We start from the raw sequence: 13,933 nt of genomic DNA on the forward strand, positions 1-13,933 counted from the left end.
TAATCACGGAGCTGTTCTGAAGTCCACAAATCCGGTTCCGCCAAGGTCCGCATCTCCCCGCTCCAGCTGCCCCTATGCTTCAAGACTATGAGGGGAAGAAGCAATGTACTTGGCAAAGCCCCCAAAGTATGACCCAACATCAACCTTTCTGGCTAAGCGGTGCAATTTTCAAAAAACAAAACGATACACACACACACTCCTGGTTGGTTCATCAACTGCTCTCCACAGAGGTAACAGACAGCCTGAACGAGAATGGAATGGTGTGTGCTCAGGGACTGTCACCGCATGTGCAGTTGCGTCGACCCCAAACTGTTCATTCGTGCCTTGTAGGCATCTGTGTGTCTCACAATCTCCAGATGACACTCCAACAGTAAGAGAGACGTGAGCAGGTGCCCCTGTGAAAAATTCACATCTTCTCTTCCACTCGCTTAGAAGATGTATTTCTAAGGGCTGTAGAAAGTCACCTAATATAAAGACAGACAGGTAGGGGAAAAAAAACTTACTTTTTTTTTTTTTTTTAAGCACACAAGAAGGCAAGTGGGCTCGGCACATCAGCTTTCCACAGAAAATAAATGCAAGCAATTAAAAATTCAGTTTCTTTTCTTTAAGCTAATTCCTCAGGTTTTGCTAATTAGCAACTAATAGTTCTGTCATCCGAGCTGGGAAACGTAAGAAAGAATACCAGTGGTATGTTTTCAATCAAACCATTTGCATGAAGGAATGAATCATATTTTCCATGAGGGATTACTACTGCTCGGGAGCAGCTGGGGGCAGAAGAAAAGCATCTTCACCACCATAAAACTAAAAAAAAAAAAAAAAAAAAAAAAAAAAAAAAAAAAGGACCTGAAAGTTTAGAAAAGGGGACGTCCTTCTACTCCTCGTAACAGAACCAGCAGGGGCCCCGTGGGGCCGGCCTCGTGAATCTGAGCCGCTCCCCTCAAAGACTCCTGCAGGGACAGTCAGAAAACGAGACTCCTCACAGGAAGACGGAAGACAAGGAAACACATGTTTTCCGTAACAGAGAAGAGAATAAAAGTTAAGCACCGGCCGGGGTACGAGGAATGCTTTAACTATTATGTCACCTGCCCGTGCAAGTCCCTAAGAGAATACATGCCCGGCAGCGAGGGCAGGCGGGGGTGACGGGAGGTGGCAGCACCTGGCTACCGACGGAGCAAGGGCAGCTCACAACTGCTGAGAAATCTTCAGGCAGGAGATGGGGGTCCGACTGCTGACTCCAGGACCAGCAGGTCAGGGCTCTGAAGCCCAGCCCTCCCGTGCTCCCCCCAGTCACAAAGCACCAGTGCTCCTGCAGCGGCCCGCCTGTCAGCATCACGCCACGTCTGAGCCATGCGGCTGGAACGTCTACTTTCTTGCCTTGATATACAAGCCCTCCACAGCGACCCTTCAGGGGAGAATACCCTCCAGTGCCCCCCGTGAGCATTTTATTCCAAACATATGTTGTGCATGTTTGAAGTGCCCGCGATCCCTGGGTATTTTTTTTTCTTTTCTTTTTTTTTTTTTTTTTTTTAAGTCAAACCCGCAAAACCTAAAATACTTTGAATCCAGCGTCAGTGCCATTTGCGAAGACGCAACAGTGCAGACCCAAGGGTAATCAAGTCTTGTGCAATACAAATTGTACAGATGTCCTTCTGAGGGTAAAGAAACGATGTTCCCTTTTCCGGTCTTACAGGAAGCCTGCCCACAGGTTAGAAATACAAAGTCAGCATATATAGAAGCATAAATTAGGCATCTTGGAAAGTCCACATTTTCCAACCGCAGAGAAATGAAGGAATTCCTGGGAGTGTTCCCGTGCCCGGCTACACTGCACTGGAGGAGTCTTTTCTCTCCAGCAACCTGGTGGGGTTGGCACACGAGTCACAGGAAAGGGAAGAGCTTACAAAGATGTTCCTGAACCCTGAGCCCCTGAAGGTCTGTAGCGAACTTGTGTTTTGACAGTTTTGCTGCAGGACTGACAAGTAAAGGAACGTGATCGAACTTTCATGCCTCGTTTTAAAAAGACCGCACTTTCCTCATACACTACAAGTTTGTGGAGGACCTATCAACTTCAGCATTGCACTGGTCATGCGTTAGCTTTACCTGGATAATGACATCCAGATAAGGTTTTATTATAAAGTACCAAAAAATCCTCATTATAGTGGTAGAAGACTAAATAAACCAACTGGGTTCTAGAAACAGTAAAGTTAGGTCCTATCTAACTCCTTCAGGTTTAGTTTACGATATCTTTAAAATAGTTCCTACAAATAATTCTGTAGCTTTCATTTTTCCACATATATTGTTTGTATTTGTTACATAAAACACTTCCTGCCAAGTATTTAAAAGGTTAAAACCCCTCAAAATCATTTGAGAAGTTTAATATTTCTTCACTTACAAAATACAAAAAAATACATAGTCAATTCACTAAGGTTCAGGGAGAAAGGTTATGTTCAGAAGGCCACCATACACAGTGCTGACCACACCAACCCTTTTCCTAAGACTTAGAATCCACTCAATTCCTAATCTGTTTCTAGAACACACAGATCTCAGGAAGGCAGCAAAACACACACGACTGCAGCACTAACAAAACCAACTTGGTCTGGAGAGTGAACTCATCACAGACAGGTGGTGATGGAGAAGGTGGTGGTGGTGGTATTGGTGATGATGGTGTTGGTGTTGGGTGGTGATGGTGGTGGTAACGGCGGTGATGTGGTGGTGTTATGATGGTGATGATGGTGGTGCTGGTGCTAATGGTAGTGATGATGGTAGTGGTGGTGGTGGTGGTGGTAATGATGGTGGTGGTGTTGATGGTCATGGTGGTGGTGGTGGTGGTAGCAGTGGTGACAATGATGACAATGATGGTGCTGATGACAGTGGTGATGGTGGCAATGGTGGTGCTGGTGCTAATGGTAGTGATGATGGTAGTGGTGGTGGTGATGACAGTGATGGTGGTGATGGTAGTGGTATTGGTAATGATGGTGGTGGTGTTGATGGTCATGGTGGCGGTGAATGGGTGATGGTGGTGGTGTTAGTGGTGGTGACGATGATGACAATGGTGGTGCTGATGACAGTGGTGATGGTGGTGATGTGGTGCTGGTGCTAATTATAGTGGTGATGGTAGTGATGGTGGTGATGGTGGTAATAATGGCGGTGATGGAGATGGTAGTGATAGTGGTGATGGTGATGATGGTGGCAATGATGATGGAAAGGAAGGACCAGGAAGAAGTGGAGGCATAGGGAAACAGGTGTCATAATAATCTGAAGCACTCACCATGAGCCAGAGATTTTACTAAATACTATATTTGCACTGTCTCACTTAATTCTCAGGAAAACACTGTGGATCAGGAGTCACATTATAACACCAAATAAATCGTTAGGAAATGATTCTTAGAGTCAGCACACTTGGCCACACCGCACAGCCATTACATGGCAAAGCTGGAGCTTGAGCCCAAATCCCCTAAGTGGTAATCCAATCTGTATGATCCCTAGAACTCCCCATCCATGTTGTATGTGTAAGGATCTCATTTATTTATGACCAGTTTAGAAGTATACTGGGATGGTGGCTCAAAATGGCATCTGCCAGTTGGTTACCGGCAACATACATAGTTTGCCAGCCATCATGCAGTTTTAACAGTGACTTGAACAATACAGTGGGGAAAGCTAAGGAGCATCCAACCTATCGGTCTATGTCCTCTCAATAGAACAGTTCCAAGCCCCACTAAGAGCTCTGCAGTGCCCTGTGCTAGTGAATATTCCACTGGAGGCCCAAGAGGTGGGTCACAAACGCCCACTGCCAAGAGGTGCCAAGGATCCCAGGTGTGCAGAGAGCCTATCCCTCAAACGAAGGGGAGAGGAGTCAACGGGCACACCGTTAGAAGAAACGAACCAAGAACAAGCTGCAAGTTGAATGGCACAGAGAGAAAGTTGACGGTCATCTGCGCTTCCATCAACCAGAAAAGAAGTATTCATCAGCTGTCCTGCCAGTTACATACCTCATAATTAGTGGGCATCTAGAACAGAAAGCAAAATGTAAATATGAGATGGGGAAAGTTTGTGTTCACACATACGGATGGAAACAATGCAGGGAACTTCTGGGTGATAAGCTAGACCTGGTTCTTTTAAAAAAGTAAGTATACCCAGGGAGTATTAATGCTGGCAGGAAGTCTGCAGAGCCCCTCACGTTTTCTGCACGGATGCTATCTAATAGAGACCCGCAAAGAAAAACGCAATGGAGAAAACAAGAACGTGCTCAGAGAAACACCCTGCCAACCCTATTGTACACTCTCGCTCCTCAAAGCAAACGAAATAAACTTTAACGAAGGAAGAAAAAGAAGCAAGCACCCACCTCCTCCTCATTTCTGGATCTGTAAAAACAACGGTAGCAACAGGGCGGAGAAGCGCTTTTTAATCAGAGAAGCCGTAGCCTTTTTTAAAAGCTTAGAAGAATCCATAAAACCTTTTCCTCCATGCTTCTGACCACTTAAAAAAATAATGGACCTTCCATCTCTACCAACAATGTAATCTGGTCGGCGAGAAAGCAGTTGCTGAGACGTAAGGCTGCTCCAGGCTCTTTGATCTGCGCCCTGATGAGGGAACATTCCCCTCTGCTGCAAGCCAGCTAACGAAGGGATGAAATTAGCTTTTATCCTGGGCACTTTCTTGAGGGAAAAAAAAAAAAAAAAAAAAGGCACTAATCAGCTGTCCTCGCTAATCAGTCATCTGGCTAATGACCTTTTGCCTTAAAACACTAAAATTTCTGAATGATGTGGAACACGGGAAACACAAACCAGTCCCCCTCTCTGGAGCTCAACGGATCATCTGGAATTGGAGCCGGGGAGGTTAAATGGCAAGTCTGTATCCTGGCGAGGTGATAAATCTGTAATCAAGAGCTGCAGTTTTGGTACCTCGACATGAACTTCATTACCCCCCAACCAAATTATATTTTCCTAACCAGAAACAGGCCACAAATAAAGTCAACCCGTATACATTTTTCTTTGGAGGAAGCCATCATATATTTGGGTTCTGAGTCCTAGTGAATTCGTTAAACTTTACGAGCGCTGGAAAAGGAGCTTCCCGTGTTTCTGGTCTGCTGGGTAGAGAAGAAAGTCAAACATGTAGAAGAATCTTCCACATGGAAGGAATTTAGCACTGATCTGCTCAAAAGGGGTTTGTTTGTCCTCAACAAGGAAGCAAAAAAAATCATTCAAAATGAGGATAGCGGGTGTTCAGGACTTCTGCCAGGGCAGCCCACTTTAATAACTACCCCCCGTCAACCAATTTTGCTCCTACAGTGTCTACTTGGGTGGAAGAAATCTGGTTCTCGTTCCCAGCAACGGTCCATGTGGCTTAGCCACAGATGGACGGTGTCCTTCCTGAAGGCTGCCCCATGGAGGCTCGGACTTACTTAGATACGTCCAAAAATGGCACTCTCTACAAAGAGGAATGGACAGGACGTAGGAGAAGGAAAACAAAAACTGGACAGTAAGTTAAACATTGATATAAATTCATACCAGCCCAATAATTCAGACAGCACGCATGCGCGCGCGCGCCCAGCCTTCCGTGGCTCCCCGACCGAGGGCGGCGGGGTAGGACCCACTTACGGTAGTGAGGCTCCATGTAACCGTTGCGGGGGTCCATGGCAAACACGGCCCCGCGGTAGGGCACGGAGGGCTCGGCCAGGTGTGGCAGGGACCCATGGATCTCCTTCTTGATCAGCGAGGCCCTCTCCTCGCTGGATGTCGAAGGCTCCTCGCTGATCTTGCCGAGGCCCTGGACACTCTGTGGCTGCATGGTGACTGCGTTTCTTCTCTCTCTGTGATAGGTCTGTCCAGGACTTTCATCCTCTAAAGAAAGAAGGAAAATGGAAGCTCTGTGAGCCACTCGAAGGAGCAATTCAAACCCAGTCATCAATGAGGTCTCCCTCTCCAGCCCTCCTCCCCAAAAAAAGCCTACTCCCCATTCTTGGCAACTTTGAAAGCTGCACCATGAAGGCATATCCTGCAGACAAAACTGCTTATGAATGAGGGTCCAAAATACAAATCGAAGGACGAAGGGGAGCAGGAAATGAGCCTATTAAGTTGAGATGTAGGGGGTCAGCAAATTATCATCGCCGGCTTACAAGTGAATCTGCCAGGGAAGCTTTTCATTAGGGACTTGCCAATGTCCCTGCAGGTCCCAAGTGGAGCTGGAAGTTTTGCCAGCCTGAGACCACGGGTGCCCAGCTTCCCACGTCTGTCTGAGGGAGCGGGGCCGCTCAGGTATCAGGCAGCTCAGACACCCACCGTGCCTCTGGGTGATCTGTGGGTCGAAAGATCTAAAGTGATCCAGAAGTTTTCTTGTTTTTGTTTTATTTTTTAAGTCAGATCTGTAACCCACTGGGTTAGTGGAGCTAGAAATAAGACACAAGACCCACTAGTTATGAGGGGTAAAGGTCAACCTATGGTGCCCTTTGCAAGACACTGCTTTCTGCAGCTCATGGAACAGCTGAGAACCAAGAAGAAAATGGGGTGAGACTAATTCCCAGGGCAAGACGGCTCTGTAGGCGAGGAAGGCGTCAGTGATGTGGACACAGGCACATTCTCTGCTGGGTTCCAGAGGCTGCTTCACACGCTTGAGAAACAGCTTGACAAAATTCCACATACATTCAATATTCCAGCTTCCTAATACTTCTGCTCCCTTTGATCTGTAGGAACTTCCCATCTACCCTCTAGGGCTCTCTGCAAATGTGACTGGATGACCTTTCTAGAATAGCACATCAAAGAACCCATGCATAAAATTGCACCGAACGAGTGATCTGAACCCACAACAAATGGGCCAATTCATCTGTTGGAGTCACACACACATTCTATACTAGGTACCCCCAAACAAGCTCTGCATTTCATCAGCAGACTGTTCTGGAAGGTAAGTGCTGATGGAAACAAAGCTGTGAGGGCACGGCTCAGACATCTCATCTGAGAGTGATGTCCCATTCCCGATCTGAAATATACATATGTATGTAAGTAATAATAGCGTCGTACATTTTACATGGACAGATTGTGAATACATCCTATCCCAACACATAAACTGATCTTCGAAGTATTTCATAAAGCAATTATCTCTGGCTGAGAGCCCCTAAAACACAGGAAAAGTATGCTTCCACAGTTTGATGGCTGTTTGTACCAATTCAGAAGAAAGTAAAGCTACAAACATGGGCGAGCATGAAAATATATACTATAGTCACGGCTACTGTTTTGTGATGACTAATGACCTGAACCACCCAAAGCCAGGAGCAATTTTCATCGTTCTGCCTATGTCTGGGATTGGAAGAAATAAGCAATGTTTCGTTTTGTTTTGTTTTTCAGTCTAGCAAATAACTTGCAAAACAGAATAGCCAAGGAGGTATGCTTTGGTCTTTACAGTGAATTTGCTGACTACTGCAGGGTAACTGTGAAACATTATTTAGCCTTGTTTCGTGCAGGGCTTCACCGCCAAATCTTGTAATTATGGGATAAATTAGGAGTTTAATCTATCAAGTAACTACTAAAAAGGAAAAAAAAATGGGTGTAATCCCCCATTTTCACAGATCGATCTTTACAAAGGCAATTCAAACCAGGCTTCTGCTAATTTAAAAACGAAGTACCAAAAAAAAAAAAAAAAAAATCCTTACGTTTTTATTTTCCCTTCTGACTAATACTTTCAGGCTCCACTCCACCCTCAGACTTCCTTAGCAGTAAAGTTGCAGGCTATAGAATAAGGGTTTGCAGTTAGGTAAAAGCAGAAGGGTGTCAAAAACATTAAAACTCTTAGTTGGCTTTATAAAAATTCCTATAGCCTACCAGGGGCCAAAGTCATATTTTCCACTAATTTGCGCCTGTATAAAACCTTTATTTCCAGTTTCAACCTGAAGTGAACTTGTGGCACTAAGGTGAAGTTCTGTAGAATGGACCTTCGTCTGGAAAGCCAGGGAGCCCTCACCAAGAGCTGCTGAGACACATAATTAGCATTCTCTGGTTAAGATGAATAACCAGGCTCCACTAATCTGTTCCAGGTTGAAAACAGGATTCCCTTGACTTAATCTTCCTAGAAGAAATTAACTTTTCTTCTCCTAAAGCTGCATCCCTATAATAGAGTGAGTTTCTTAGAAGCCAAGCCTTTACGATGAGCAGTTGAACCCAACTTCACAAATAATGGAATAATTGGCATGGTCTGACCAGAGTCCTCCCACGTCCCCCCAGCCTCCTGGGAGAAGGAAGTAATTGGTGGGGCGGGTGCGGGGGCTGGGGGAGTGGAAATGGGGTGTCTTTTCAGCTAAGTGATTTTTTTCACAAGTGCTAAACTTTTATTATTTTCTTCCTGAGAGCTCAACTAACACGTGTGAACAGGAAAGTTACAATGAGACATAAGTGAAATTTACATGCTGAATACAAGAAAAAATGATAACTAATTGCCTTAGTAAAGTAAACTGCAGGCACGGAATTTTTGAGTGTAGAAACGTCCATCGGACTGACTTTTACAACAGTCGACGCTAACACACTGTTAGCTACCCTCCCTCCTCTCCAAAAAATTCCAGTAGACGAATATTTCATGAAGTTTACCTGGTGTACTAGGTTGCTCCGGATGGGCACTCAGATCAAAACTTGACAGTACAACACTCCGGGATACAAACAGCTCTGAGGCTGGAGAGCACGCTCTCTACAGTGAAAAGGAAACTTTCCAAGCAATATTCCTGCCTGCTCTTATAAATTTAGCAACCACGTCGGTAAGCCAAAAGACGAAAGCTGTCTAATCTCGTTCAGTTGTGCCGAGTTGTTCAATAAAGTTTGAGAGTCAGTGCAGACAGGCCACGCCAGGCCAAATTATTGACAGAAACGTACTGTCCACCACGGCCACAAGCAGAAGTCTGCTGCAAAAATGTAAGCAAACAGCCCACTGCTCCAGGAGCATCTGCCAAGGGACTTTAACGGCCAAACACAAGGGGACTGTTCGTGCTTCTCTATGTTCAACAGCTGCTGACTCGGGGGTCACACGGAAACATGCAATTCACCAAAAAGCTTCAGGAAAAAATTATTTTAAATACTGTCATCATAATCCCCCTCTGTACCTCCTTCCTTGTGGATACCCACGCTCGACTGGAAGTTAACCAACTCCTGTCCCCAGATGGAGAGCTGCCCAAGCAGCACATTTTACAAACTGCCCCAGGTTTTCCAAACTCATCCAAAGGCAACCGACGTCGAGTCTTAGTGCCATGATCTCTGAAAACTGCTGCACACGCTGCTTAGACCTTTCTCGAGAAAGGCTTGAAGAAAGCGTGCTTGCGTGAAGCAGGACTCGAACACACACTCCTGTGCATGTCCTCACAAACTCTTGCACGATTTCTCACTGCAAGCCAGGAAGCCAGTGCTTTGCCCGCCTGGACCTCGGATGAACGTTTCAGACAATTCTTTCAATATAAAAATAAAACCCTGCACCACATCACCAACTAGAAACACCTCCTGTCACCCTAGCAAAATGAGCTGATCAGGAGCTCACGGTGCGTGCACGTGGCCGCCTTTTTCAAAAGTTAACATCGGTTTTTAAACTGTTCCCTTAAATCCCGTTTTAACACCATTACTCCTCTCTTCCCCCAGACAAGAGAAGACACAGAGTATAAGACAATGGGCGATACTTACAACTCGGACCCCAGGCTCTGGCTAGCTACTTTCTGCAAACTTCTCTTGGTGGGCTTTCTCTAGTGTGCAGACCCTCTAGGAACATTCTCGGTGTCTCCCTGCCTCCCTCTGCCGTCCCCTCTCCCTCTCCCAGGCAGTGCTGCTCCCATTAGATGAATTAAACGTGGTTGGAGCCATGCTAAATTTAACAAGCTCATTAGTATTCTTTCTGAGTGCTTCCGAGTGAGCTCTCTCTATTCAAGCTGCTCTCTCCAGCAGAAGGGTCAGGCGGCTAATCATTAAATCAAACTAATGTCACCCTATCACAATCAGCCCGAGAGAAGGAGGGTTTATTATTTCAGTTTATGCTAAATAAACGGTTTTACAAATGGTCCCCAAGCAAGGTCAACAGCAGCTTCAATTACAAGACAAACTTAACAAGAGTTGCTATAAACCAAGTACTCTGTATTGACTTAAGAACAGGCTCAACTCCACATATTACCACTAGCAGGGTTGTNCAGGAATGCATATTGTAAAATAAAGGAGGGGGGGGGAAGCTTCTTTCTTTGCCAGAATTTGCGACTGCACAGCGACTCCTCATTCACCTGTCTCCAACCAGCTAGCTGCTCAGCTCAATTCACCCCACACAAAGGCTGGAGCCCAGACCTCAATGGACCGAGTGAAACATGTTCAAAACTAGGCTCTCTATTGTGACTGAATTTCTTAACATCTTTTCAAAAAGCGGAGAATGCCTTGAGGCTAAAGGAAGAAACAGGCTAATGGTGAATTGGGAATTCTGAGCAAATTTCAGAGCCCTTTCCTCCTAGCTTTTGAGGTTGAAAGCAAGCTCTTTCCTTTCAAGTTTCAAAGTCCTTTTTCCTCCCGCAGTGTCACAGAAGGATTTGAAAAGAAGGTAATTGTGCTCGCAGTCTCCCTGATCAGAGCTTACGTCCTATTTCTGGTATTTCGGAATACTTCTTGCAATAATAGTGCATATAGCTCAATCCCTTAACCGGCCTGCACTCTGCAATTGCTCATTAAATGAACAATTGTGGGTATAAAATGCCTTTTATGTTCAAGGTCTGGATATAAGATAAGCATTCTAGGACTCTAAATTTGGTTTACTAAGGAAACTCTCCATCATTAAATTACAAAACTGAAGTCAGAATATCAGGCTTTCCCAGAAAAGTGGCACTCAGATTTCGGTGAGCCAAAAGGAGAGGCGGTTGGGGGGTGGGTGGAGGAAGCAACAAAATGTTAAGGGGGGGGGGGAGACAAAAAAGACTGGATACTCAGATTTCTAGCCGAATGGGGCTTCTAACAAGAGAATAATATTTCCATGTTTAAAAAGGTCTGAGTTGGCGAGACCTCGCCATTTCCATACGGAATGATATAATAAAGTCATCTTCAAATGGATTAAAACATAGGTCTGAGGCTGGGTCAATATGCAGATGACCACGCCTGACCCCTCCCTAGCAGATGTGGCCCCCTTCCTTAAGCAAAGAAAGACTCCTTGGTGGTCGGAGAATGCGATCATCTCTGCCATCTCCCTGGGTCCCCACCAAAACCCGCGCTGCAGCGGGACAGGGGGCCAGGTCCAGAAACAGGCTGCCTGCTTCTGCCGTGGAAACGGGCAGGGAAGGAAGGGTTGCAAGAAGAGGCCCGACCAGGCCACAAGGCCCTGTCCACAGCAGGGGTGGGAGGTCTATGTGTGGACCGGGTTTTGGGAATGATACCTGGGGTCTGTATGCCCTCCCAGCCTCCACCACCAGCACCACCACCAGAAGAGGACAGCAAGTAACTAGAGGTTCACGTAGAGACATTTCCACAACTCTGATACTCCCCCATCAGGTGTTTGGGACTATAACCCACTCTTGGGAAACACCCACGGGGACCAAATGACAAACCGATGGTGAGACCTCAGGGGCTCGGTATCATGGAACTCGCGGGCACGGGTGTGAGACCCACGCACGCACGCCCTCCCCCGGGGCCGCACCCCCACCCCCTCGCCCGCGGCGGCTCGGCCAATGGCGTCTGTGCATTGCTGCAGTTTTCCCTGTGTTTCCACGAGCCTGGAGCCCCACCTTCCTGATCTGGGCAAGAAACAGCCCCGTGTTCTGCCTTCCCCCCAGGGAATTGCCTCGCTGGGTCTGGAAAGAGTGTTATTTCGTTTTTCCCCGTGACGCATTTGTTGCATCTTGTCAGTTTCATTTCGTTGGTTATTTACATTTCGATGGTCTTTGAATAAAAACCGGCGGGCCCCAGGCCCTCGCCTCCCTCTTTCAGAATTCTCCCCATGCCTTTGACCAAAGAGAGACCACAAATGGAAAAGAGAAGAGGCTAAGGACATTCAGAAGCATCGTAGAATTCAGCCGTGAAGGAGGAATGAAGTTCCTGTAGGTTTCAGAAGCACAGTCTTGCCTCTTTCCACCTAGACTGCATTTTTGCCTCAGCCAAGGGGCTGCTTGCTCCCTAGAATGTCTGGAGCTCGGCTTCCAGAGGCAGCGAGCAAACAATGCCTTCTCTAAGAGCATTTCCAATGCCCTTGGGGTCAGACATCGCCCTTGTGCAGCTACACATACGTCTCCCGTTGACAATGACTGATGACAGAGGGAGTGGCCCAGATGGATCAGGAGAGAGCGCTGGGCTTTGTCTGCAACCTTTAAACCAACAGCAGGGCCTGCAAGACGAGGCCAGCAGCAGGATTTGAAGCTCTGGAGAAATTCCAGTGGCAATCCTCCCTCCTAGATTATGGGGTAGCTCGGTCTTCCTGCTTTCATCAAGCAGGAGGTCCCAGTGAAAGGAGAGAAAGTAGAAGAAGCTGTCCATCAGGGTCGTGCAAATATCGTCGTTGTTTTAACATTTCTAGAGTTCTTTTCCCAAAGAACAAAACGGGGGTCTAGATTGGCCAGCATCCCACCGGCCCATCACCAGAAACTACTTGCTCCAAAAAGCAGTTGGTGCTCTCCCCACTACTCCGCTTACAGAGCTCCATGCAACTTCAAAAGGGGTGCCTGGAGTAGAAGAAAGTAGGCAGGGAAGGCAAGATGGCAATTCAGATTAACTTAAGAGGCCAACGTGGCAATGGCTGTGAGCCCCGCTGCAGCCCAGAGCTGAGGGCATACGCAGCAAGCGGCCTCCTGCCTTCCTCAAAGATGACACAATGAGGGCTCCTTGCCCATCTGGAAAATCAAGAGCTGATAACACTATCAGCCTGTCTGAGGCCTCACCAGGCATGCCCCGTGGCCTCCAGGGTTTCCACACGTTCTCCTCCACGCCTCTTAACCCTCACCAGTCTGAGGTCTGCACCCCTGCTCACCCTGTGTCCTGGGTGTCGGTGACAGGGACAGCAAAGTGCTCCTGTAACTCGGCAAACACCACCCAACACGCTGGGGCGTTTAAGTCCAAACCCAAACCCAGCGGTGCTAACCAACTTTGAAAGTTCCAGACTGAAAGCACTAGCCAAGTCCTGCCTACACCAGGGAAGAGAAAATAAAACAGATGAAACGGGACCCTGAGGGTCCCTGCAGACCCTCCTGTAAAAGGGAGGAGGAGATCTTCCTTCGTTTCCACAAGCTTGTGAAGACCCTCCCTTGAATTAAGAATTCCGAAATGTCATGAAGCTTCTTCTCTTAGCCTGCTATTAGTTGCCAGTCGCTGCTTACACAGAGTGAGTTAATTAGAGACATCAAAGGCAGTACAATAAATTCTCAGGAGGGCCAAATTTTTTTTCCTTCTGCTTAATAGCTCATTTATGCCTATCTGTGAGTAACAGTCTCACGAACATTTAGGTATTAGAGATTTGTTTGAGAACTTGCTTTTCGTCTTTTAGTAGCAAAGAATAAAGAGTCTCTCTTTCTTACTTTGCACCAACAGACGTGAGCAGTAGAGATTCCATAAGGAGACCCACGGCCAGCAGTTTAACAGAAACAATGAGAAGCCTGTTCACAAGGCCACAGTGTGTAGGTTTCTGCTGCCCGCTGGGTCCTCTGATGGGACCGTCCTATCAGCCCGGAGAGATTCACTCCAGCCCGTCCAGCAAGAGGACTCAGAGCCTACTCTGCCTTTAAAGGCACACAGGAACATTCTAGAGGCACTTTGGAATGGTGGCTTTCAGGTTTGCACCCCTCCTCCCCCCTCAAGATCAAAGTCCCATTCCCTAACCTTTCTACCATGTTTTAAATTGCAAGAATGAACACAAACTTAACTGGCTTCATCTGGTGTGTTTATGTTGCATGGTTTTTGTTTTTAGAAGACTGCATAATGAGAAAGCCTGAGCATATGGCAGTATTATATTTTTAATAAAATTTTAA

At 46.7% G+C, this 13,933-nt stretch overlaps 1 protein-coding gene across 1 annotated transcript in view; it reads right to left on the reverse strand.

Annotated features, from left to right (window-relative positions):
* LOC103674694 (transcriptional activator GLI3) overlaps nt 1-13,933 on the reverse strand; it is a 249,333-nt gene that overhangs the window by 169,489 nt on the left and 65,911 nt on the right. Inside the window, exon 2 of the mRNA XM_040644426.1 lies at nt 5,595-5,837. Coding sequence (XP_040500360.1) covers nt 5,595-5,837 — 243 coding nt within the window. The remainder of the gene's footprint in view (nt 1-5,594; nt 5,838-13,933) is intronic.

The sequence above is a fragment of the Ursus maritimus genome, unplaced genomic scaffold, assembly GCF_017311325.1.
Source record: "Ursus maritimus isolate PB19 unplaced genomic scaffold, ASM1731132v1 scaffold_3, whole genome shotgun sequence".
Lineage (NCBI taxonomy): Eukaryota > Metazoa > Chordata > Mammalia > Carnivora > Ursidae > Ursus > Ursus maritimus.